The following is a 27,353-nucleotide window of genomic DNA, read 5'->3' as shown; positions in this document are numbered from 1 at the left end:
TTAACATGCTTTTGTGAAACCTGCGCCTGTCCCAGAATGGGAGATGACAATGTCGTAGCCCGGCTCGGCAGCCTGAAGGCTCTTTTGGGGATAGTAGCAGGAGCCGGAGCCTCGTACGGCATTTATAAACTAGTCTTTGGTCGCGCAGGAGATGGAGAAGTCAACAGGAAAAAGTCTGCTAAAAGAGTCACTATTCAGCCTGGGAGCTTGATGTCCAAAGTGTCTGGATTTAAAGTTGTCAGTAAGAGTGATAATCTGGATCCTTCTGCTGATAATGAATCAAGTGAGTGACATTCAAATGGTTTTCAGGATGTAAGTGAAGTCTAGCTTGCTGAGAGTTGTATGTGGGTTGTTTTTCAGTCGTAAGTATTACTGTGATTAAAGTCACATGTTCTTGATTTAGAAACAAAAGAATGTCTCCTTCATACAAGCCTTTCTTTGTGTTTTTGTCTTCTCATAAGGTGATATTCACTCAAAATCTGCTGCCAGCCTGGAGCCTCGACATCTGAGTATGCTCCTCTCCCTTCTACAGAGCAGCCCAAACCCAGAAGAGAGGAGGAAAGTTCTCGTAACGTTAGGAAATGCTGCTGCGTTCACTGTAAACCAGGTCATCTGATGTTCTGTCTTGTAGACATTACGTATTAGGCTTACTTTAAGGCATTTTGACTAATAAAGAAGAGTAAACAGATGCAGATGATGTGTCATATTTACAATATTTTTTCGCTTTTCTTCAATAGGATCTTCTGCGAGAATTTGGAGGTCTTCACATCATAGCAGGCTTCCTGTCAGACCCTTCAGCTGAGGTTCGGGTTCAGACGCTAAATGCTCTGAACAACTTAAGCATGAATATCCGCAATCAAGAACAGCTGAAGGTATTGCGTTATTTACTTTTTAGAGAAGCGCAAAGTATTGTTTTTGATTTTTTTTTTTTTTTTTTTTTTTTTTTTTTTTAAGAAATTAATACTTTTATTCACCAAGGATGTATTAAGTTAATAATTAAAAGTTTATTAAAAGTTCATAATAAATAATTTACATTGTTATAAAATATTTATATTTTGAATAAACACTGTACTTGTTATTCATGAAAGAATCCTGTAAAAAAAAAAAAAAAAATTTTTTTAAAAAAATATTTGGCAGCACAACTGTTGATATTATCCAACATTGATCATTCTAATAATAAATCCGCATATTAGAATGATTTCTGAAGGATCATGTGACACTTAAGACTGGAGTAACAGCTGATAAAAATTCAGCTTTTCATCACAGGAATAAATTCTATTTTAAAGTATGTTAAAATAAACAACATTATTTTATATTGTAAAAACATTTTGCAATATTACTGTTTTTTTCTATATTTTTAATCAAATAAATGCAGCCTTGATGAGCATAAGAGACTTCTTTAAAGACTATTACAAGTCTTACTGACCCCAAACTTTTGAACGGTAGTGTATATAGATTATAGACTGTATATAGATATTTTATATAGATAGGTATTTTTTGTTTATTTACACTATTATTTTTTTACGCTATTTTTATTTTTAATATTTTTGCTATTTACAGAAACTGTTTTCTATTTCAGTGTTTTAAAATGTAATTTATTCCTGAGATCAAAGCTGATATTTTAGCATCATTACTTCAGTCTTCAGTGTCACATGATCCTTCAGAAATCATTCTAATATGCTGATTTGCTGTTCAAACATTTATTATTTTATTATTATTATGTGGAAAACAGCTGGTTTCTTTGATGAACAGAAAGTTCAGAAGAACAGCATTTATCTGAAATAGAAATCTTTTGTAACATAAATGTCTTTATCATCACTAAAGCATCCTTGCTAAATAAAATTAATTTTTATACTTTCTTATTGATAATAATAATAATAATAATAGTAGTAGTAAAAATGTGTTTTTTGAACAACAAATCAGCATATTAGAATGATTTTCTGAAGGATCATGTGACACTGAAGACTGGAGTAATGATGCTGAAAATGTAGCTTTGATCACAGGAATAAATTATATTTTAAAATATATTCAAATAGAAAGCAGTTATTTTAAATCGTAAAACATATGTCATAATATTACTGCTGTTGCTGTATTTTGGATCAAAGAAATGCAGGCTTGGTGAGCAAAAGAGGATTTCTAAAAAAAACATTAAAAAACATACTGTTCAAAAACTTTTGACTGTTAGTGTATTAACATGGAGTTATTGAGTTTTTTATTATTATAATACTTAAAGTTAAACTAAACAAATTATTTTTTTTTAAATATATATATATATATATATATATATATAATTTTATTTTAGTTAAATATATATATATATTTATATTTATATATATATATATTTTTTTTTTTTTTTTTTTTTTTTTTTTGGTTTTAGTTTTAATTAACTATAATAAACTATAATACCCTGGTTTCAGATCAGCGTTGTTAACCTAAACTATTTTTAGTAATTGAAATGAAACTGAAATAAAATACAATTTAAATATTATTAAAATAAATAGTAATTATTAAATTACTAAAATGACTAAATCAGGAACTGAAATAAAAAAATAAAACTGTAAAGAAAAAACAAACAAAAATGACAAAAGTACATTTAAAATGAAAATTAAAACTATAAAAATTAAAGAAGCAAACATTTGATTAAATTAAATATAAATTAAAACAATAAAATATAAAAGGGCTAATTTAACATGTTAAGAAAATACTCTAATAATATATAAATAATACTAAAATAACACCAATTTTAATACTGGTTTTCTTTAGTTTTCTCATGGATACTATGGTTACACATGCTTCTGTTGTTGTTCAGATATATGTCCCGTCGGTGATGCAGATGATTGAGATGTCACCGGTGAACTCTGACCTTCAGCTGGCAGCGCTCAGATTGCTCACTAATCTGTCAGTGACGGACAATCACCAGCACCTGATGAAGAATTCCATCACCCTCCTCCTATCGTTGCTCGTAGTGAGCAATGAAGTCCTACAGGTGATTTTGGAGTAACATATTGATTTATATATTTATACTATCAGATGTACTGAAGATTTAATCTGTTCCTGCAGATCCAAGTCCTGAAGGTCCTAGTAAATCTGTCCTCCAATCCAGATCTGATGGACGATATTGTGCAAGCTCAGGTGAACAAGAACGTCTTTTATGCTGTAATGCTTTCACTTTTTTTGTGGTGAGATCCAGTGTGGCTGGTTTCAGTGACTATTCTGTCATACCACCACAATATGCTTATAAATAGATGAGTCTATAAATAATCGCCTTGGTTTCTAGGTGTCCTAGTTTTTCTCATTGCCTGCTGTTGACGCTGATATCTATTTTAAGGCAACTCTGTGGTCATGATTTAGTTTAGTGCTGCACAGTTTTGGGAGAGAGTATTATTGTGATTTTTCTTCAAATAAAAAAATGTTAACAATTTGGCCAAAAATGTGTACATCAACATGACAGTAAAATAACATGTAAAATATTATTATAATTATAATTATAATAATAATAATTATTATTATTATTGTTATTATTTTACAATTATTCTAGAAAAAATAATAAGCAAAATAAGAAATATTACTATTACAATATTTTACTGTGAAATAAAGTAAAGCAATTTAGTATTTAGGAAAATATAATAATATTGATAATAATGTGTACAATTTGGGGAAAGAATGTTATTATGATTTGTCTTTACATAAAAATTGCAGTTGAAATCTAAAATATGACTATTTAAAAAAAAAAAAAAAAGGCTGTGGGGGTGCTGTGCTTATATGTAGGGCTTTACAGTTTGCCCAAAAATTATAGTCAACATTAAAATAAAATAATGTAAAGTACAATTAAATGAAATCATTTATTTTATTTATGCATTTTAATTATTATTAAATTATATATTAAACAAAATAAAATGTTCCTGTTAAATAAAACTTAGCATTTAGGGAAAAGTACGTTTGTTTAGTTTTATTATTTCATTTTGTTTTAGTTTAGTTTTGTGTTTTGTTATATTTTGTTTTGTGTTATTTTGTTGTATTTTGTTTTGGTTTATTATTTTATTTTGTATTTTATGTTTTGTTTGTTGTATTTTGTTTTGGTTTATTTTAATTTGTTTTATTTTATTATTTTATTTTGTTTTGTAATATTTTGTTTTATTTCATTTTAATTTATTTTATATTTTGTTTTTTTGTTGTATTTTGTTTTGATTTGTTTTATTTTGTTTTATTTTGTTTTATTATATTTTATTTTATTTTTTGTTGTTTTTTTTTTGTTGTATTTTATTTTACTATATATATATATTTTTGTTGTTGTATTTTTTTATTTTTTATTATTTATATTGTATTTTGTTTTGTTGTATTTTTTCATGATTTTGTTTTGTTTTGTATTTGTTTTTATTTTATATTTTATTTTGTTGTATTTGGTTTTATTTTATATTTTGGTTTGTTGTGTTTTGTTATATTTTATATTTTATTTTGTTTTGCTTTATTTTGGTTTGTTTTATTTATATCTTTTTTCTTTTGTTGTATTTTGTATCTCATTTTATTTCTTATTTTTTATCTTTTGTTTTATTTTGTTTTGTTTTATTTTATCATGTATTAACTTTTTTGTTCTATTTTGTTTTGTTTTATTTTGTTTTGTTATTATTTTATTTTATAATTTATTTTATTTTTCGACGTATTTTGTTTTGGTTTGTTTTATTTATTTGTTTATTTATTTATTTTTATTTGTGTTTTATTTTACATTTTGTTTTGTTTATTTTATGCTGATGAACAATTATTATATGCTGATATAAAATATTAAAATATAAAATGATAAAATGATACAAAATGATATTTTGGCCAAGTTGTGAAGCCCTATAAGTTATGGCTTAATTTTATGTATTATTTATGAAAAACTCATATTTATTAAAATCACATGTGATTCAATAACTGCACTAAGCCATGTTGGGATTCTGGTTTTATTTTGATTCACTGTACATCCCTAATTTAATTCTTCTCTTAGTTTTAAGATCTTTTATATATTGCCACAAACTCCATTTACCTTCGTAAATCTGTTCACAGGCTCCAGCGTCCCTGATTTTGCTGTTTGACGGCTGCACGAGCACGTCTGTTCTTCTCCGCCTGTTGTGTTTTGTGGGTAATCTACGTGCGTGGAGACCCTCCGCACAGGTGGCTGAAGCTCTGAGGAGGAGGCAGGACTCTCTGTACTGTGTTCTTCTAGACAGCTCCTCTCAGCTGCACCGTAAACTGCCCCTGCTACTGTCCCATCCAGAGGAGGAGGTGAAGTCACAGGTGGCCAGACTCCTCACATAACCTCCTTCAGAACATTTTTTACCAAATATACCCGTTCTTCAATGTGTCGAAGCTTGTTTACCTACTTAAAAGTTAGGGCTCTGCACTAACAACCTAGCTTTAATTTTTTAGTGGAGCAGTGGTGAAATCTACCGGTAGCAGGTGGTCCACTTGGTAGGCTGTTGGTATCCTCTCAAGAAGTGACACTCTCAGGTGTTTTGAGTGACGTTTGTTCACATATAGACATTTGAACATTTGAGAAACTTCGAGAACATCTCCACTGCCAAACGTTTTCTTGCCAAGTGAATGCAAATATTTTTTCTGACCACACTAAGTGCTTTGGATATCCAGACTAGTGGTGGAACGCACTCTTGTAACATCTCTGCACGTGTTTAGAAATCGTAATGCCTTGAAAAATAAGTGTTTCTTCAGTGCTGCATAATGCAAGTGAAGTTTACCGCTAAACAAAGGTTATTCAGGTAATGCTGATGTAGTAATGACCCAGGAACCTTATTTTTACAGAATGTGTGCTTTGATTGTACTGTGACTGTTTTCTGATGCTTGATGATGAGATTGACATGCCCAGCGATGTATTATTTAATAAATTTAGTTTCATGTTATAAGGCAATTATAAAACAGTACTTAACAGGTTAATATTTGCTGTTTTCCTTTTGGAATGCTTTCTGGCGTTAATATCAGGTTTGTGAAATTTCTTTAAAATAAATATTTAAATTTTAAAAACTTTGGTTTACTGCATTTGTGTTGTGAAGACGCTTGAAATTTGTTTTGAATGACAACAAGTTTAAAGAACTACATTTCCCATTAGCCGTAGCGATTCGTACGGGGTTGCCATCTCCGCGTATTAAACGCGATTAACGCTGCTTTTTTAAGTGTATTTTACACCAAAGCATAAGGAGGTATGACGGAGTCGGATCGTCTAAAAGGGTTCTAAAACAGGAACACCTTATTCTACCTGTTTTTGTGGGGAGATTATCTTATTTGGGGTTTGTTTATTTTAGCCAGAACTGGCAACCCGGTCGCTCGGCGTAAGTGCGCTTGAATCACATGAGGCTGATTACTAAAGAACTGTCTGTCGGTCGAGACCGTAATGAAATGAGAGAGAAGAGAATGTGCTGAAATGACAACACATGTAGAGACGCGAAGAAGAAGAGCCGACACAGACAAGCAAGGTAAACGATACAAAATAAGGCCATTGTGTGTAAACTAAAGGACTAAAAAACGAACTGGTTTGTATTGTCAACAGTACAATACGTTGTTGTAGAACAGCAGACAGTTACACATTTGTTTCTATTAATTCGCAGACTTATTATATGCAACAATGGATGTAATTTACGTGACATGAATAATACTTGGCTCTCTATTGTATTTCGCATTAATGGATTTTTTAAACCTGTATTGTGATTTATCCTGGACATAAATGAATTCAAGAAATGATTTCTTCTAATGCATTTGCAGCCAGCCAGGTTTCTGTTGTGTAAGGATTTTGATACTGCATCAGTCCACACTTCCCCAATTACTATACAAGTGTTTCCTGTCGACAGATTTCATATCTGTTGCTATATCTGAAATAAAACGTGTTGATGTACCAGCAGTTACTGAAAATACTGTACTTTTTATATATGACAAAAAAACAGTCACAAATGAATTGAAATTAAGATTTATACATAATCTGAAAGCTGAATAAATATGCTTTATTGATGTATGGTTTGTTAGGATATGACAATATTTGGCTGAGATACAACTATTTGAAAATCTTAAATTTGAGGGTGCAAAAAAAATCAAAATATTGAGAAAATCGCCTTTAAAGTTGTCCAAGTGATGTTCTTAGCAATGCATATTACTAATCAAAAAATAGGTTTTGATATATTTATGGTAGGAAATTTACAAAGTATCTTCATGGAACATGATCTTTAATTAATGTCCAAATGTTTTTTGGCATAAAAGAAAAATAGTTTTGACCTACAAATATACCCATGCTACTTATGACTGGTTATGTGGTCCAGGGTCACATATATTTTATGTTTTAGCCACACTTAAAAAAGTGTATTAATATAACTGCATTACATCAAATATAAAACCAAGTGGAATTCGTTACAAAGACACTTTTTAAATAAAAACATTTTATGAAAAAAAAAAAAAAAAAAAAGGAAGTTTAATGTTTAAATTAATAATACCTAAGGTTTAAGATTTATGTATTTGTGTAATTGCATATACAATTTCCATTTGTTTGGATTACAAAGTTTTAACATGATGCATATTTGTCAGTCATACATACATTAAACATATAAAAATGAGTTACGTTTTTCATAGTTAACAAATTTATGCTGCTGCCTGTTAAAGGGATAGTTCACCCAAAAATGAAAATTCTGTCATTAATTACTCACCCTCATGTCGTTTCAAACCCGTAAGACCTTCAGGACACAAATGAAGATATTTTTGATGACATCCGAGAGCTTTCTGACCCTGCATAGACAACACAACTACCACATTCAAGGCCCAGAAAGGTAGTAAGGACAATGTTAAAATAGTCCATGTGACATCAGTGGTTCAACCGTCGTTATTTTGTTTTCTTTGCAGACAAAAAGTATGTCTTTACTACCTTTCCGGGCCTTGAACGTGGTAGTTGCTGTCTATACAGGGTCAGAAAGCTGTCGGATTTCATCAGAAATATCTTAATTTGTGTTACGAAGATGAACGAAGATCTTACAGCTTTGGAACCAAATAGATGCAAATGCTTAATAATAAACCGTGCCGTGATTTCATCTCTCAGATTCTCCAGAGGACCATGATGGAGGTCATCAGCCTGTTAGTTCATGCTGTGACAGGGTTTGTGTAGCTCACGTTCACTCAGAAGCCAGCGATGCTCACTCTCACTCCTGTTTGCTGCAAACAAGCAGTTCCTACACACCGAAACACCCACAGAGAAGTGAGACCCCATATGCACTTTGCATAAAAGCTAGCTGTTTTTTTCTGTACTTGTTTTTTAACATGCTACTACCTCTTTGTTGTTTTTCCTTCCAACTTTTTGTTACAGCATGCAGCTTTGTTGAAGAAATACGGGATGAGAACCTGTGCAAGACCACCATAAGTGCTGAAAATGAAGTTGAGGCCCAAAAACTCGCGAATAATTATAAGGTAAATGTGCACTGAGCACATGTGTCTAGTTTGTGTATTGTTGATGCTGATGTTGTTCTGTCCTGTTTTTTTAAGTTTGGATTCAGGAAGTGGAAGAGTCATGTGACAGAGCGTCCCTTTGAGGACAGATCGGACATTGTGAAGGAGCTTTACTCTGAGCTGAACGTTATTAAACCCTACTCAGGTTACAACACGTTCTTCTCATTTGCTTCTGTAGTACATGTGTAGTATCAGTAAAACGTTTGTACGTGTCTACTCATTTTTTATTATTACTATTATTTGAAAGTGTGAAAAATAGGGTAATTAAACAATGAAATAACATAAATGGAAGTATTATAGTTAGTAATGTTTTTTTAAAGAAGTCTTTTCTGCTCACCAAGCCTGCATTTGTTTGATGCAAAATACAGCAAAAGCAGTAATATTGTGAAATATTTTTACTATTTTAAAATGTAATTTATTCCTGTGATCAAAGCTAAATTTTCAGCATCCTTCAAGAAACATTTTTTTATTATTACCATCAATATTTAAACAGCTGAGTACATTTTTTCAGGATTGTATGATGAATAAAAAGATCCAAAGATCAACATTTATCTGAAATGAAAAGTTTTTGTAACATTATACACTGTACCAATCAAAAGCTTGTCGTCATTATATATATATTTTTTTATTATAGAAATTAATACTTCTATACAGCAAGGATGCTTTAATTGATCAAAAATGATGATGAAGACATTTAAAATGTTACAAAAGATTTCTATTTCGGATAAATGCTGTTCTTCTGAACTTTCTATTCATCAAAGAAACCTGAAAAAAATCAACTCAGCTGTTTTCAACATAATAATAATAATAAATGTTTTTTGAGCAGCAAATCACAATATTAGAATGATTTCTGAAGGATCATGTGACTGGAGTAATGATGTTAAAAATTCAGCTTTGAAATCACAGAAATAAATTACAATTTTTAAATATATTCAAATAGAAAATAAATAAAAATATTTCAACATTTTACTGATTTTTTTGTACTTTGGATCAAATAAATGCAGGCTTGGTGAGTATAAGAGACTTCTTTAAAAATCATTAAAAACTAGTGTATTATTATCATTTAAGAATCAAAACTTCTTACTTTCAAAGTATTTCACGCTGGTACTGTATATTGCAATCAAAAAAATAAATTGAATTAATTTTTTTAATTTAAGAATAAATCTAGTGACATAAATCTGGTGACATTTATCATACAAAAATAAAGGAAATCCAATAAATAGAAAAATGTGGCATTAAATTAATTTGTTCCTCTTTACTGTAATAATATCAGTCTCTTTCATTTTCACGTTTCAGTAGGTTCATTGTTCACTTGTGGCAATGTTCTCTACGTGTTTCTGTTTGGCTGGTGGATCTCTCTTGTTTATGCTTTCGTTGGACTCCTAATGTTCCTCACAGTTTTTGGCATCCCCTATGGTAAGACTTTGTCTAAATAAATATCAATACATTTTGGTGTCTCTCTCTCTGGATCACAAATGTGCCACTTTCTTCTTTCAGCAAAACTCTGTTGGAGGTTATCCTGCTATTTTCTGTGGCCATTTGGGAAATCGATTGAAAAGGTTGTGTTTCTTTCATACCCGAATGCAATTTGTATGGTTGGGTACCCTTGGTCTTTGTATTAGTCTTGTGGCAGCTCTACACATGTAATGTCTCTTTGAACTGGTTTTCATTTGCCTGCTCTGTGCAAATCAGGATTTCATCACATGCCTGTTCATGGATGCTTTGTGGTTTGGAAGGATATTAAACAAAATGTTGCTGTTTTCAGTCCAGTGTCTCTGTGCCAGCATACAGTGTAAAGATCCTCGAGGATAATTCTGCTCTGGAGGCAGAGGAGGACAGCAAGCTTTCCTCTCCTCTCCTGCTGCCCACACCTGTGGAGGAGACAATAGAAGAGCCCACAGGAAGTCCACAGGATGACCACTACTGGGTGAGGAGCATGAATATAAAATATGAAATGTCACAGTGAGATGTTTACTAAAAACCTGTTAGTTTTTTGTGTATTGTAATCACTCTTTTGATTTCAGCGGCGTACGAGCACGTATGCATGGCTGTTGGTGGGTTTCCCTCTCCTGGCTGTATCACACTCTGTATTGTGTCTGGTCTCCTGGCTGCTGGTTTTCACCATCCCTGTGGCCAAGATGAGCGCTAAGACCCTACTTACCATCGTGCTCACGCCCCCCGAACATGTTCACATCAGCCAAGCTACAGAGGTGAGAGCACTATACTGTGACAATGATTGCATTAATACAAATTATGACTGTTATGTCTGCAAATTTATGCAATTTAATGTCTGATAATTTTAGGATTTTTATTTTAGGCTCAGGAGCACGAAGACCGGGTCATTTTGTGCTGCTACCATGCAGTGAACCTCTACTACTATAAATACACAGTGGATGGGATCAATGTTTTTGCTGTCAGTATCCTCAACATCAAACTACAAACACGGAAGTTTAAACCTGTAAATCTTCAGATAGTTCACCCAAAAATTAAAATTCTGTCATTACTTACTCACCCTCATGTTGTTCCCAACCCATAAGACCTTTGTTCATTCCTTCAGAACACAAATTAAGATATTTTTGATGAAATCCAAGAGCTTTCTGACCCTGTATAGACAGCAACACAACTGACACGTTCAAGAAAGAGAAAGGTTGTAAGGAAATTGTTAAAATAGTCCATGTGACATCAGTGGTTCAACCGTAATGTTATAAAGCTACAAGAATACTTTTTGTCATGGTACTCTCGTGAACACACATCAAAGGCGGACACGGAAGAGAAGAAATTGTTGAAAAATTGCTTGAAAAAAGTTGTTATTTTTGTATTCTGTACAGGTTTGGAACGGCGTGATGATGTGTAATTAATGACAGAATTTTCATTTTGAGAGAACTAGTATTAATACAGATAATTAGAAATACAGTTGAGGTCAAAAGGTTACATACACCTTGCAGAAACTGCAAAATGTTAATTATTTGACCAAAATAAGAGGGATCATACAAAATGCATGTTGTTTTTTATTTGGCACTGACCTGAATAAGATATTTCACATAAAAGAAGTTTACATGTAATCCACAAGAGAAAATAATAGATGAATTTATAAAAACGACCCTGTTCTAAAGTTTACATATGCTTGATTCTTAATACTGTGTTGTTACCTGAATGATCCACAGCTGTGGTTTAGTTTTTTTAGTTGTGATAGTTGTTAATGAGTCCCTTTTATGTCCTGAACAGTTAAACTGCCTGCTGTTCTTCAGAGATATCCTTCAGGTCCCACAAATTCTTTGGTTTTTAACATTTTTGTGTATTTGAACCCTTTCCAACAATGACTGTATGATTTTAAGATCCATCTTTTCACACTGAGGACAACTGAGGGACTCATATACAACTATTACAGAAGGTCCAAACACTCACTGATGCTTCAGAAGGAAAACAATACATTAAGCTGGGGGTGAAAACTTTTGAACAGAATAAAGATGTGTACATTTTTCTTATTTTGCCTAAATATCATATTTTTTCATTCAGTACTGCCTTTCAGAAGCTACATAAGATACTTACATGTTTCCCAGAAGACAAAATAAGTTACATTTACTCTAATGTTCAAATTCTCAAATAAACAAAAATGCACAAAAACGAAAGAATTTGTGCGACCTGAAGGATTTTGCTGAAGAACAGCAGGCAGTTTAACTATTCAGGACAAACAAGGAACTCATCACTAAACAAACAAACAAACAAAAAACAGCTGTGGATCATTCAGGTAACAATATTAAGAATCAAGTCCATGTAAATTTTTGAACAGGCTCATTTTTATAAATTCTACTATTATTTTCTCTTGTGGACTATATGTAAACATCTTTTATATGAAATGTCTAATTCAGTTCAAAACTAAATAAAAAATAACATGCATTTTGTTTGATCCCTCTTATTTTGGTAAAATAATTAACATTTTGCAGATTCTGCAAGGTGTATGACCTCAACTGTATGCTGTCAGTTTTATACTACTTCTACACCAACATTCAAAAGTTTGATGCTTGTAAGATTTCATAATGTTTTTGAAAAAAGATAGGCACAGTCCAGATAACAATACTTTGTATTTCAATGTAAATGTTTTAAAAAAGCTACATTATTTATGTTTTCTGTCATTATGATTCATGCTTTTTTTTGGGTCATTTTCCTTACATGGAGTCACTATAGATCTCTTACTGTTAGTTATAGTATCACTAGTGATTGGTTACGTGGACAAAACAAACCAGTTTGTCAGCTCTGAAGTTAAGTTTGCCACAGCAGTCAGCTCCATCATTCCACTCTCGTATTACATCGGCATGGGCATTGCAAGGTGAGCGGTTACACCAGAACAACACCAGAAATTCACAAATGCTTTTGACATCAACATTGTTGTCATCTCCATACTCAGTATTTCAGCTCAGAGTAACTTTGCTGTCGGGGCCGTGGTGAACGCTACGTTCGGCTCCATCACAGAGTTGACCTTTTACATAACAGCGTTGCTCAGAGGTCATCACCAGGGGAATAAGTGCCTGGAGGAGATAGTGAAGGCAGCTCTTACTGGAACCCTGCTGGGCTGCATCCTCTTCATACCAGTATGTGATCCGTTACACAACCGAGGATCTTAAAACTGCAAAGTGTGCAATACATGACCATTATATTTGTGCGTCTCTCTCTCAGGGGATCTGTATGATAATCGGAGGGCTCAGGCACAGGGAGCAGAGGTTCAACAGTCGCTCAGCGGGGGTCAGCTCCTCTCTGCTATTCATATCAATAGGGGGTAAGACGTCATGTACTATGAGGTGGCAAAAATTAGCTTGTTATTGTACTTCTCTCCTGCTGTAGTAATTAAGGACATTGTGAAATGACACTGTAAACACATTTAAATTCAATAATGTAACAATTTTTGATTGAAACACATTAAGTATGAAATAATAATAAATAAATAAATAAATAAAATAAGGAAGAAAATCCACAACAGCGATTTGTGCCACATAAAAGTCTAAAAATCAAAATGTTTTGAGAATAAAGTCAAAATTACGTAAATAAAGTCGAAATGTTTTAAGAATAATGTAAAATTACAAGAATAATTTAGAAATATCTCGAGAATAAAGTCGAAATGTTTTGAGAATAAAGTCAAAGTTACGAGAGTAAAGGCCAGATTACGAGAATAAAGTCATCATTTTTCGAATATAATGTCAAAATGTCTCGAGAATAAAGTAATGTTTTGAGAATAAAGTCGAAATGTTTTGAGAACAAATTCAAAATGTTTAGAGAATATAGTCAAAAGGATTCAAGAATGAAGTTGAAATGTTTCGAGATTAAAGTTGAAGGTCAAAAAGTTTCAAGAATGAATTCTAAAATGTTTTGAGAATGAAGTTGAAATGTTTTGAGAATAAAGTCAAAATGTTTCGAGAATAAAGTCGAAATGTTTCAAGAATAAAGTCGAAATGTTACAAGAATGAATTCTAAAATGTTTCAAGAATAAAGTCGAAATGTTTTGAGAATAAAGTCGAAATGTTACAAGAATGAATTCTAAAATGTTTTGAGAATGAAGTTGAAATGTTTTGAGAATAAAGTCAAAATGTTTCGAGAATAAAGTCGAAATGTTTCAAGAATAAAGTCGAAATGTTACAAGAATGAATTCTAAAATGTTTCAAGAATAAAGTTGAAATGTTTTGAGAATAAAGTCAAAATGTTTGGAGAACAAAGTCGAAATGTTACAAGAATGAATTCTAAAATGTTTCAAGAATAAAGTCGAAATGTTTTGAGAATAAAGTCGAAATGTTACAAGAATGAATTCTAAAATGTTTCAAGAATAAAGTTGAAATGTTTTGAGAATAAAGTCAAAATGTTTCGAGAACAAAGTCGAAATGTTACAAGAATGAATTCTAAAATGTTTCAAGAATAAAGTCAAAATGTTACAAGAATAAAGTCTAAATGTTTCGAGAATAAAGTCGAAATGTTTCGAGAACAAAGTCGAAATGTTACAAGAATAAAGTCAAAATATTTCGAGAATAAAGTCTAAATGTTTCGAGAATAAAGTCGAAATGTTACAAGAATAAAGTCAAAATGTTTCAAGAACAAAGTTGAAATATTTCGAGAATTAAATCGTAGCAATTAAAGTTATAATATTTTGAGAGTATAGTCTGCGCATACAAATGGCCTGGATTGGGAGCACCAGGAGAAGTTGCCAGGCCACCAATTTTTTTTTGAATATATGTGGGATTATTAGCAGAAATCATACCATGTGTTATACTTACAGGGACAGCATGCTTGGAGATAATATTCAAGTCTTCAACTGCATTCATTGGGCCTATTTGTAGTGCGCCAGCCACCCAATAATAGCAATAAGATTTGTGCTTTCGGTACTTTTAATATAAAACAGTCTCAGCTTTCAAAATTTGACAGTTCTATAGCGAAATACAAACAATGTGTCTTGCCTCTTTTTCATGCTCTATTTTGAGACTATTTTATCTCCATAATTTTCCTCCATGGTGTCTGTAGGAGTGTTTGCCCCTACACTCTTCTCCAAAGCCTATGGGAATCTGGTATGTGAGGACTGTACCAACTCTACAGGGACCAACACCAGCGGATCCTTCACGTGCAAAAACTGCCACTACGACCTGGTGAGATTTCAAACATTCAGCACAGGAAAATGTATACATATAGCACAAAATAGAAACATCAAGCCGTTTTCTGCACTTTTCTATAGTTGTTCTTTCTTTCTGGTTCACTAGAGTGCAAACAGCTACAGCCTGTTTCACAGTCATATTGAGTAAGTTCAACACTTTCTTTTTGTATACTCAGTATTGCTGACTGTCTTCAGAGGCTTATTATTAAAAATAATGATTATAATAATTAATAACAATTAATTCATGTATTTTTGTTTGACCTGTCTTTATTTTCTCAGGCCTCTAGTGTACACCATTTCCATTCTACTGCCCGTATCTTATATCATTGGCCTCATCTTTACTCTTAAAACACATTCACACATCTACGACATTCACGTTGGTGATGGAACGGGTGAGTTTGTTCAATTTTGATATAAATGTACTAATTAAAAGCTTTAAACAGACATGCTCACGTTGTTTAAGATGTTCAAGTCTTTCTTACTTCAGTCGAAAAGAAATGAAGGTTTTTGAGGAAAACATTCCAGGATTTTTCTCCATATAGTGGACTTCAATGGGGATCAACGGTTGAAGGTCCAAATTGCAGTTTCAATGCAGCTTCAAAGGACTCAACATGACCCCAGCCAAGAAATAAGGGTCTTATCTAGTGAAACATTCGGTCAAAAAAAACAAATTTATATACTTTTTAACCACAAATGCTCATCTTGCACTAGCTTGACTTTACACATTACGTAGTCATGTTGGACAGGTCATGCATGACGTAGGCGGAAGTACCGACCCAGTAGGGGTGTGCGATATGACGATTTTTGATCTTGGACAATCAAAATATCTCAATATAATAAATATCAAGCAGCATTTTTTCAGATTTGAAAATACACAAATGACTGAACATGTAAGGTCTATTTTGATTTCTACAACGGCATTTTAGTGCCACTTTAAAAAATAAAAAAAATCTAAGATTACAAGAATAAATTTGTAATATTTGAAAATAAAGTTGAAATTAAGAGAATAAAGTCGAAATATTACGAGAATAAAGTCAAAATATTACGAAAATAAAGTCAAAATATTTAGAGAATAAAGTCAAAATATTTAGAGAGTAAAGTTGAAATATTTAGATTTATTATATTATATTAGAATATTTATATTTAGAATATTTATTTTTTATATATTTTTAAACAGTTGACGGTTAAACATTTCATATGCATGCTGTTCCAGTGCACGTACACCTGAAGCGCGCACACACTAAAATTCTCTCAAATAGCACTTAATTACTGAACTAAGTAATGTATCGCGTCTGATGGTGCTAATACTGTCAAAACACACAAGGTTTACATATAAAAACAGTTGCTTATATCTGAAGTGAAGGCAATTAATTGAGAGAAAAACGGATGCCTGCCTGTATATTAGATGCATGCAGCTCTTAAAGGCACAGCAGACTAATTTTTATTCTAAATTATTATTCTGTTATTTTTTACTCACTTTTACTCAAATGTTGTCCCAAACCTGTATTAATTTCATTCTTGTGCTAAACACAAAATAAGATATTTTGAATAATGTGGGTAACCAAACAGTAGCTGGTCCCAATTGAATAATAATAGAAATAGAAATGATTAAATAGATAAAAAAGAAACTCATTCAGGTTTAAAACCTAAGAGTGAGTAAATAATGGTATAAAAGTAACACTATGACAGAACTGATGGACAGATGACTGAAGAGCTTTAATACAGTTGCTTTAATAAGAATCAATGTACAATTGATGTATATAGCATATAAGTTATAGTGTTTCACTTTTTATATGTTGATTTAATTTCTTGAATGCAACTGCTAAATACACCTTCTGTACCTGAAAAATAAAGCACTGTTTTATTTGTATTATGTTTATTTGTAATGTGTATCTTTGTTCTTATTTTTTAATAACATAGATAAAATAATGACAACGATTTTTTTTTTTTTTACTTTGGCCTAAATATCTGCCATTCTTTTTTTTTGTTATCTTGAAATGCTTTGTTTTTTAAAAAAAGAAAAATTAGTTTGGCTGGATTGCTCTGTCAACTTGCAAAATAGTAAAACCAACATTGCAAAGAATTGTGATATTTTTTTTAAAAATCGTGATATGATATTTTTGCCATATCGCCCACCCCTATTACCCAGTGTTTACAAAGTGAAAGTGCAAAGAAAGTCAAACACCCTTTACAAAAAAAAGGTAAATCGACGATGTTGGGCAATTTTGAAGTTGGAGGAGAAAATGAGATGGAGGTTTTTCGCCCTATCCTACCTTTTTGAACCGAAGTACACAGACGAAGTGCATGACCTTTGCAATGTGGTTACGTAATGCATGCAGTTGAGCTAGTGCAAGATGAACATTTGTGGTTAAAAAGTATATAATTGTAATTTTTATTTAGAGAATGAGCAATCGTTTTCACTAGATAAGACCCCTATTTCTCAGCGGGGATCGTGTAGAGCCCTTTGAAGCTGCATTGAAACTGCAATTTGGACCTGTTGATCCCTATATCTATATGGGAAAAAATCCTGGAATGTTTTCCTCAAAAACCTTAATTTCTTTTCGACTGACGAAAGAAAGACATGAACATCTTGGATGGCATGGGGATGAGTAAATCATTAAGACATTTTAATTCAGAAGTAATCCTTTAAGAATAATAGAAGTCAATTGGAGGTCTCAACATGATATAAAACACAACTTGTGTGCGTTTGCATGCCAGCTCATCTCGGAGCGTCAGTGCACTGGTCCCGATGGAGAGCTTTGCTTATCCTCATCATTGCCACAGTGCTGATGTCTGCATGTGCTGACCTGACCACCGAACACATCCAGCCCATCCTCAGCCACTCGTCTGTATCTCAGGTTGATAATGCTGTAAATCAATCATGCAGATCAATACTAATGTATTTCTGTATGTTTAATCTGACCCTACTCTTCATCTCAGTATTTCATAGGTGTGACTGTTTTAGCCATGGTCCCCGAAATCCCAGAAATTGTCAATGGAGTGCAGTTTGCTCTGCAGAATACAATCAGTTTGAGGTTTGTTTGTCTCATTAATTCAACCTTGGGTTTATTTAATTAGTTTTCTACTAAAAATACATGCGTTGTATAATTTTCTCAGTTTTGAGGTTGGAAGCTGCATCGCGGTGCAGGTGTGCATGATTCAGATCCCCATCCTGGTTTTATTCAACATCTTCTATGTGAGTGGTTTAAGATAATGACGTTTTGATGCAGACATCAATATTATAGATACTCGGTGACAGCTATATGACTTTGTTTTTCTTACAATCTTTCTGTGACAGGATGTTGGCTTTGTACTCATCTTCAGCGACCTGCACCTGTGGGCCAGCATCTTTAGTGTCATCGTTGTGAATTATATTTTTATGGATGGGAAGTCTGATTACTTTCAAGGTAAATTCTGAATATTATCTAAAGCAGGGGTTAGTAACTTTGCCTAAAAGCACAACATCCAGCACTGTCACTTAAAGGAGCAGTTTACTTACAGAACAAAAATTTACAGATAATGTACCCACCCCCTTGTCATCCAAGATATTCATGTCTTTTTTTATTCAGTCGTAAAGATATTATGTTTTTTGAGGAAAACATTTCAGGATTCCTCTCCATATAATGGACTTCTATGGTGCCCCGAGTTTGAACTTACAAAATACAGTTTATATGCAGCTTCAAAGGGCTCTAACCGATCCCAGCCAAGGATTTTTTAACATCAAACGCTCTGTTTTTTCCGGTTCTGTACATTTAGGGTATGTTGAAAAACTCTCATCTCATTTTCTCCTCCAACTTCAAAATCATCCTACATTGCTGTTTTACCTTTTTTTGTAAAGGGCGTTTGACCTTCTTTGCATGCTCACTTTGTAAACAATGGTTTGGTACTTCTGCAGCGATGTAGGGTTATTTTGAAGTTGTAGGAGGAAATGAGATGGTTTTTGGACATACTCTAACTGTATTGAACCGGAAAAAACAGAGTTCACACAGACCTAGATAAGACGAGCATTTGAGGTTAAAAAGTATATAAAACGTAATTTTTTAAGGAAATGACCGTTCGTTTTGCTAGTTTTGCAGCTGGGATTTTTTAGAGCCCTTTGAAGCTGCATTTAGACTGTATTTTGGAAGTTAAAACTTAAAGGGGTCATCGAATGCCCATTTTCCACAAGTTGATGTATATTATAGACTTAATGAAAAGTCTGTAATATACTTTGGTTAAAAATTCTCAATGGTAGTGTAAAACAACACCCTTTTTACCTTGTCAAAATCAGCTCTGCAAAAATCATCCCATTCTGGTCCAGGCTGCTTTAAATATAAATGAGCTCTATTCGCCCCACCCCTCTCTTCTCCCTGTGGAGTGACGAGCCTGTTTACTTTAGCCTCATTTAGCCGCGTTTAGCTTTATTATTAGGAAAGGTGATCGCAAAGATTCATAAAAAAAACCCTAATACTCACTTCTGCTGTAAGTGAAGCTGGATCATGAATGATACGAAAGTGAACTTAGCATCCGATGACCCCTTTAAGGAACCCCATAGAAGTCCATTACATGGAGGAAATCCTGAAATGTTTTCCTCAAAAAACTTAATTTCTTTACGACTGAAGAAAGAAAGACATGAACATCTTGGATGTGAAGGGGGTGAGTACGTTATCTGTAAATTTTCGTTCTGCTCCTTTAATGACAATTTAGTCATTAAATTGTTGTTAACAAGTTGTTAACAATTCTTACAAAAGCCCTTGTGATTATTTAAGCGCTATTTTCATAATACTACAATCCTGCATTTCTCCCTCACTGCTCTGCTTTGATTTATCCGATTGGTCTGACTGTTTTTGTGTGTGTTTGTATGAACAGGTACTGCTCTGGTGGTGGTGTATTTCATCCTGCTGGCGCTGTACTTTTTTGCTCCGTCTCCTGCAGGTTGTTGAGGGGAAGACATTTCAGCTCAATGCATTTGATGTGTGATTTACATTATGAAACATTGTGTACTGTTTCAGATTAACATTAGGCTTTGTGTTTTAGACTATTGCTATGCATCACATTTTATCCTTTGGTACGTCAATAACAATTCTTTTCTGTACTGATTAACAAGAACCGGACCTGATTTGGCATTCATCATATAAGTACAAATGACTGTTTGTGATGATAGGATTTATTATTTTTACTAAAAACGAGACGCACAATTATGTATTTTGGATTGTACAGAATTAAGAGTTAAAGCTATTTTATTATGAAATATAATAGGTATTTTGCAAATAGGGTCCAGTTTTAAAGTGTTTCTTGGTGTGTTGGTACAGTCTCTATCTGATTACTTGAGCTTCATGTAATTGAAATCATGCAGTTGATGTCTTAATATAGATGCTGTTGTTTGAAGACATTATTTGCACAGTGAGCAATTTCATATGTTGCGCTGACCTGTTCGTGTGTTTCTTACTGAATATGACTTTGTGAGTAAACAGCTGTCTAAAAAGTATATTTGAGATATAACTGTTTTAACAAGACCAAAGTATTTTCTACATTTTTCTAACTAAAATATATATTAAATATTTATTTAATTTAGAATACTTTTCTGATTCTTTGTGGGCAAAACATACAATAAAAAAATATAAAATAGACTGCATAAAAAATCCTGTATTTCACATTTTTTAAGTATTAATCATATTTTGTCTGATAATCTAAAAAATTAAATCAAAGAACCTAGAAGACTCGATCTTTATTTTATTATACTTTTTTTAAAATATGGATTACACTATATTTCAAAATGTAGCTGTTTACAAACATTATTTATAACATCCATTTCATTCTATTAACAGTCTTAGCATTTCTTAAAGGGATAGTTCAACAAAAAATGAAAGTTGTGTTATGAATTACACACCCTCATGTCGTTCCAAACCCGTAAGACCTTTTTGTCTTTTTTTTTCTTTGCATACAGAAAGTATTCTCATAACTTCATAATATTACGGTTGAACCAGTGATGTCACATGGACTATTTTAACAATGTCCTCACTACCTTTCTAGGCTTAGAACGTGTCAGTTGCATTGTTGTCTATGCAGGTTCAGAAAGCTCTAGGATTTCATCAAAAACATCTTAATTTGTGTTCTTAAGATGAACGAAGGTTTTACGTGTTTTGAACGACATGAGGGTGAGTAATTAATGACAGAATTTTCATTTTTGGGTGAACTATCCCTTTAAAATTTTAGACAGCAACAACTACTTCAATTTGTGGCCAACAGCATATGACAACACAAAACAAATAAAGAGATCAGATGTGGTGTTTGGCATAGTGGGATCTCAGCTCTGATATCCCCACAAGTAAATATAAACTCTATGAACGTGTAAAAAAACGCTTTCCATTTTGTCTTCAGATTGTGAAATTCAGTGCGGAACTGAGGGTTGACCGCTGCGTAGATGATCGGATTGGTGAGGGATGTCATGCAGACCAAAGACACTGTTAAAATCTCCAGCTCCCGAAAAACCTCCATCTGAAACACATTAAATACAGTTGCCAAGACATCAGTAACGTTAGCTGGTGTATGAAAACCATTAGACTTGGTAATTTGACCAAAAAGTTTTGTTTTTTTTTTAAGAATTTTCTTCTGCTCACCAAGCCTGCATTTATTTGATCCAAAATACAGCAAAAGCAGTGATATTGTGAAGGATTTTTACTATTTAAAATAACTGATTTTTATCTGAAAATATTTTAAAATGTAATTTATTGCAATGAATTAAATGTTTAGCATAATTTATCCAGTTATCAGTGTCACACAATCCTTTAGAAATCATTCTAATATGCCGATTTGCTGTTCAAGAATAATTTCTTCTTATTATCAATATTTTAAAAAGTACATTTTTTCAGGATTCCTTGATTCTTGAATAGAAAGATCCAAAGATGAGCATTTATCTGAAATAAAAAGCTTTTGTAACATTATACATTACACCATAAAAAAGCTTGGAGTCAGTATGATTTATAGAAGTTAGAAATTAATACTTTTATTTAGCAATGATGCTTTAAATTGATCAAAAGTGATTATAAAGATATTTGTAATGTTACACAACGATTTCTATTTCAGATAAATGCTGTTCTTCTGAACTTTCTATTCATCAAAGAAACCTGAAAAAATTTTACTCAGCTGTTTTCAACATAATAAATGTTTTTTTTTTTTTTTGAGAAGTAAATCAGAATATTAGAATGAATTCTGACAGATCATGTGACTGGAGTAATGATGCTAAAAATTCAGCTTTGATCACAGGAATAAATTACATTTTAAAATATAAAGCAAATAGAAAGCAGTTATTTTAAATAATAAAAATATTTCAGAATTTTACTGTTTTTGCTATACTTTGGATCAAATAAATGTAGGCTTGGTGAGCAGAAGAGACTTCTAAAAACATGAAAAATCTTACTGTTCAAAATCTGACTGCTATAGTATACATAATCAATAATCAGTATTTGATCTATTTATTTTTTACGTTTTTATAAATTTATTAATATAAAATGAATACATCCTTAAAACAAGATAGGCTACATGAATTAAATGCGCAACACATTAAGCCTTGTTTTAAATATATCTCCCATAATTAAGTTTTTATTTTAATTTTTCTTGTTTTAAACCAAAATGTGGCTACATGTAATGAGATTTACGCTTTAAATTTACGCATGTTTCATTAATTTATTTATTATTTAGTAATTTATTTTCATTATTTATTTCATTATTTATTTATATGCGGTGTGAATATATAGATTTTAAAGAGCTACTCTGGCTGAACCTTTTAAACAGTTTTCTCCTACGTTAAATTGTGACACAAATCAGTAAAAATTAGCTTGAAACTTACTGCTAGCTTGTCGTTTCGGTAAAAGACGTGATTTAAAAACACTGTCGCAATCAGCGGGATCCAAAATATGAGGAAGGTGAAGATAATGTATCCAGAGCGCTTGGCCAGTTTGCTCTCCTTCTTAGCGTTTCCTCGTTCTCTTTGGGCGAGAGACGGCATCATACAGACGGCACCCGCCACCTCCTCCTCCTCCTCCTGAGGAGCAGCTGTGGCTTCTTCGGTCGATGCTGGAGAAGTTTCTGCAGCAGTTTCTTGAAGAGCGCCTTGCTCTTCAGGACCTTCAAACCCATTTCCAGATGTCGGAGAAGTTTCTTCAGCAGTATCTTGTGCAGTGCTTGGCTCTGCAGTACCATCTTCTTCAGTAGCCGATGGAGAAAAAGCTTCAGAGGTATTATCTCGTCGGTCATTTGACTCTTCCTCACCATCTTCTCCTTTCACTGATGATTGAGAACTTTCTGCAGGAAGATCTTCCTGGGCGTTTGAAGCCACACCAGCTTCTCCACTGGTTGATCCTACAGATACTTCTCGAACTGCATCTTGTTGGGTGCTTGACTCTGTGGCACCATCTTCTTCATTAGTTGATGGAGAAGAACTTTCTTCAGAAGTAGGTTGGTGGTCGTTTGGCTCCTCAATAACTTCGAGAACCTGTGGTGCTTCATTGGAAAGTTCATCTATAAAGGTGACTTTGGTTTCTCTGGACATTTCAGTGGAAAGCTCTGGTTTGTTTACATCGAAAGACTCATTCCCAGATGTTGTGGGAAGTTCCTCAGATGTTGGGTGCAAATCCGGTGGATTACCTCCACACGACTCTTTTTCATTCGGTTTTAAATGATCATTATCGACTGTTTTTGGATTTTCTGTATCATTTTCAAGATTAGTCTTTGCTTCTTTCTTATTTTTCTGTGTATCCTCTTTCTTCTTATCCGGTGGTGGAAACGAACCCTTGTCGAATATTTTCCGACTGTGCGCTCTCACTAACAGGAAAATGCGGCCGTAGAATCCAATGATGACCGTCAAACAAACGCACCAGATGGGAGTCAAAATATAAAATCCAAACGTGTCGTACGAGTCTAAAGTCTCCATGCGCAAACCTCTGCATCTGACGTACACCGGCGAGTCTTTCGCAAAAATCACGCAAATGACCGATATGGAGATGGGAAGCAGCCAGGTCAATGCAATCCACACCGTTATCCGTTTTCGGCGCTCGGCATTTTTAAACGGATGTGCAATGGCTTGGTATCGCTCCGCGCTAATGCACGCCAGCGTGAGCAACTGCACGCAACAGATGAGAGAAAACGACGCGATCTGCGCGCTGCAGAACAGCACGCCGAGATCTTGCGCGTCGCCGGCGCTCAGAACAACACTGAGAAGCAATGGGCAGTCAATGGCGCATCGCAAGATGTCAATAATGGCCAGATTCACCAGGAGAGCGTTGTTGGACGTCTGGAGAGACTTCTGGTGGTGCACGGCCCAAGCCACGAACAAGTTTGCGAGAATTCCTACATGCAAAGTGACCAGCAAAACTAGACAATTCGCAGCTACAAACGCAACTTCTATAGTGTCTTTCCACGTGCTGTTCACTTGTCCCCAAACAACGGTGAAATTACTTCTCATCTCCAGTCAATGAACGGGTAATTCCATATTGATTTCTATGAATAAAGTCGCACCTTTTACTCCATATCTGGTCTTCTGCTTTTTGAGAGCCTGTAGTAATAAAGCCCTTTATTTTAACCCTCATCATCACCATGGTTCTCCATTTGTTTGCCTTTTTCAATTAACACCCTGCAGGGCTCATGGTCACCGGGGATGCTTTTTTGTTTTAGGCAATTTGCTCGTTCATAGTTGTCATCTCCAGACCGGAAAAAATGCCAATTACAGCACAAGGGGTGATTTTATTTATTTATTTATTTATTTTTTCCCCTTTATTTCTGCCACTGAGATCTTATCTGAAATTATTCTAATTTAAAAAAGGCTTTATTCTGAATAATAGAATAGTCATAATTAGAAGTGATCTTTGATTAAGGATATGCTCTTGTTGTCATAGCAATTAGTAATCTGATTTTAAGGAGATTAATTTGTGAAAGGTTTTACTCTCCATGCAAGATGCAAGTCTAAATCTAGGATTAAGATGATCACTTTTTACTTTGTCGGGTTACTGCTCTGCATTTATAGTTTAATATCATTTTGGCATATGTGAAGGCCTATAATGGTTTTCTTTATTAACATATGACTTTGTAACTGTTTATTATTTTAGCCGTTTATATATTTTAGGTATTATATTAGTGAATATGGGATGTTCTTGTTATGGCATATAACCGATAAATGGTGTTTATTAAAATTTCATTATGATAAATGGATATTCATTTTGCGATTTTCTAAAGGTTAAATTTTAACAGTGTTATTAAAGATAAACGTAAAGAAATTAATGAAGGCAAAGATTTCTCAAATTTAAAACAGCATAAAATAAATAATAATAATAAATATCCAGTATGGAAGCCCATTTCTGCCACTGAATAAAAAAAAAGTAATTCTGACTTTTTCTCAGAATTGTGGGATTTAACTTGCAATTGCAAATTTTAAAGTCAGAATTGTGAGAGATAAAAGATGAACTCACAATTCAGAGAAATAAAGTCAGAATTGCGAAATATAAACTCACAATTGTTATAAAGTCAGAGTTGTGAGATATAAAGTCTGATAAGTCTGACTTTTTCTCAGAATTGTGACATAGACTCACAATTGCAAGAAATAGTAAGAATTGCGAGATAAAAACATGCAATTTTTTACTTTTTTTTCGCAATTGTGAGTTTATCTCACACTGTAAAAACTCCAACTTGCAAATTGTTCACTCAGTTTAAAAATGTAAGTCAAGTGGACACATTTTTAAGCAAAATGTTGAGTTTACACATAAAAACAAGTTAACTCAATGTTTACTATATTTTTCTCAATGAACACAAATAAGAAAGTTGAGCAAACTCGGTATTTTTATTTCTTCATTTGAGCGGTCAACTTGACATTATTGCGCATGCGCAAAGTGCCGTCGCTGAACTATACAAGGAGTTTACTGCTTCAAACATAAACAACGATGGCAAAGGGAGTGGATGTCTTCTTTTAAGGTAAGTTCTTTCTACACAGATTTAATATAGAAAGTAAGCCAAATAAACTACACAGTTAGGTTTGTAATGTTCTTTAAAGAAAGAATAAACATTGTTGAATGAAGTCTGGCGGCAAACTAGTTAGCTAGCTTTGTTTTTCCCAAGCACGATCAGCTAATGTTAGCATTTGCAAGGTATGTATACAGATATATTTTTATAGATACAGTTCAAATGTTTATGTCGATTAAACGAGTGTATAATTAACCAGATAGAGGTTAATTATGTGTTGTATTTCGTTGTGCTAGGCAATATAACTTACTAGTTTATCTGGAACACAGTTGCTTTTTTTTTTTTTTTTTTGTGATGCCGCGATACTGGTGCAAATATGTGAAAGTGCAAGACGTGTAAGATGATAAACGTGTTTATTGACACACAACCGAAGCGTGCAGAAAATATGCGATCACAGATTCATCTCTCTGTGGCAGCTTAGTTCGCTTAAATTGTCAAATACACATAAAGTTATGTCAAAATGTGATTATTTACATAAACAATCACTTGTAGGTCTGAAATGAGAGTCAACGGAGAGATAAAATCGCCTGCGTGTCAGTAAATTTAATCCGTGCATTAACGTTAGCCTCATAAACCTGCTGATATTTGTTCCGTTAATGTTACAAAAAATAAATAAATAAAAAGACAACACTCACTCCTCTTGACTGAACAAATTTAGCAGCTTCAGTAAGAGTCAGTTTATTCCATACAGTGAAGATATGCAGTATTTTTTGTTATACATGTATTTTTTGTATTATTTCTGACTTATTTCTGTACTGGTAAAAACTAGTCGTTATCCAGAATTTTATTATTATTATTTTTGTTATGTTTTAAACATTTAATGTCAATATTTAGTAGGAAATATAATTCTTTTTTTTTTTTTTTTTTTTACTGCAGGACACGAAGCCAGAGGATGTCCACACCAAGGGGATGAAGATGAGCATCTTAACTATTACTGGAAGATGATGTTGTCATCCACTCAAACCTAAAGGTGCCTAGGATGTAGTACTAGAGATGCAGATTGTGTTGGAATATATACATGGCCTTACCACTGCTGTTGCTGTCCTCTTTGGCTTAATTTAGATCATCCAAAAAAAATGAAAATTCTGTCATCATTTACTCACCGTCATGTCGATCCAAACCCATAAGACATTTGTTCATCTTTAATACACAAATGAAGATATTTTTAATGAAACCTGAGATATTTCTGTCCATTCACTGAAAAACTATTCACCTAAAATTCTGATGCTTCAAAATGTTCATAAAGAGATTGTAAAACGAATACATA

General features: G+C 33.1%; 3 protein-coding genes across 4 annotated transcripts; 2 read left to right on the top strand and 1 right to left on the bottom strand.

The window, feature by feature from the left end:
• Positions 1–2: 2 nt before the first annotated feature.
• On the top strand, positions 3–5,712 carry armc10 (armadillo repeat containing 10). The gene is made up of 6 exons (XM_051100342.1): positions 3–283; positions 462–607; positions 738–872; positions 2,810–2,986; positions 3,061–3,132; positions 5,044–5,712. The coding sequence occupies exons 1-6, from the start codon at positions 37–39 to the stop codon at positions 5,293–5,295; spliced, it is 1,029 nt and encodes a 342-aa protein (XP_050956299.1). The 5' UTR covers positions 3–36; the 3' UTR covers positions 5,296–5,712.
• Positions 5,713–6,330: 618 nt separating this feature from the next.
• On the top strand, positions 6,331–20,719 carry cax2 (cation/H+ exchanger protein 2). 2 transcript variants are annotated; one of them, XM_051100345.1, is made up of 20 exons: positions 6,331–6,464; positions 8,066–8,221; positions 8,330–8,430; positions 8,506–8,614; positions 9,769–9,885; positions 9,967–10,028; positions 10,235–10,396; positions 10,494–10,679; positions 10,787–10,886; positions 12,655–12,796; positions 12,875–13,058; positions 13,144–13,243; positions 14,971–15,092; positions 15,204–15,241; positions 15,377–15,489; positions 17,816–17,955; positions 18,038–18,132; positions 18,215–18,293; positions 18,396–18,504; positions 19,946–20,719. In XM_051100345.1, the coding sequence occupies exons 1-20, from the start codon at positions 6,413–6,415 to the stop codon at positions 20,017–20,019; spliced, it is 2,241 nt and encodes a 746-aa protein (XP_050956302.1). In that variant the 5' UTR covers positions 6,331–6,412; the 3' UTR covers positions 20,020–20,719. The 2 variants fall into 2 exon arrangements, with proteins under 2 accessions (XP_050956302.1, XP_050956301.1); XM_051100344.1 differs by having other exon boundaries at positions 9,766–9,885.
• Positions 20,720–20,808: 89 nt separating this feature from the next.
• LOC127156876 (uncharacterized) lies at positions 20,809–24,593 on the bottom strand. Its single transcript, XM_051100002.1, has 2 exons — positions 22,926–24,593; positions 20,809–21,574 (listed from the first exon to the last, which is right to left on the bottom strand). The coding sequence occupies exons 1-2, from the start codon at positions 24,537–24,539 to the stop codon at positions 21,308–21,310; spliced, it is 1,881 nt and encodes a 626-aa protein (XP_050955959.1). The 5' UTR covers positions 24,540–24,593; the 3' UTR covers positions 20,809–21,307.
• Between the last annotated feature and the right edge of the window lie 2,760 nt (positions 24,594–27,353).

Source organism: Labeo rohita, chromosome 25 (assembly GCF_022985175.1).
Source record: "Labeo rohita strain BAU-BD-2019 chromosome 25, IGBB_LRoh.1.0, whole genome shotgun sequence".
Classification (NCBI taxonomy): domain Eukaryota; kingdom Metazoa; phylum Chordata; class Actinopteri; order Cypriniformes; family Cyprinidae; genus Labeo; species Labeo rohita.
The sequence above is the reverse complement of the archived record's forward strand: the minus strand, read 5'-3'. Positions and strand labels throughout refer to the sequence as shown.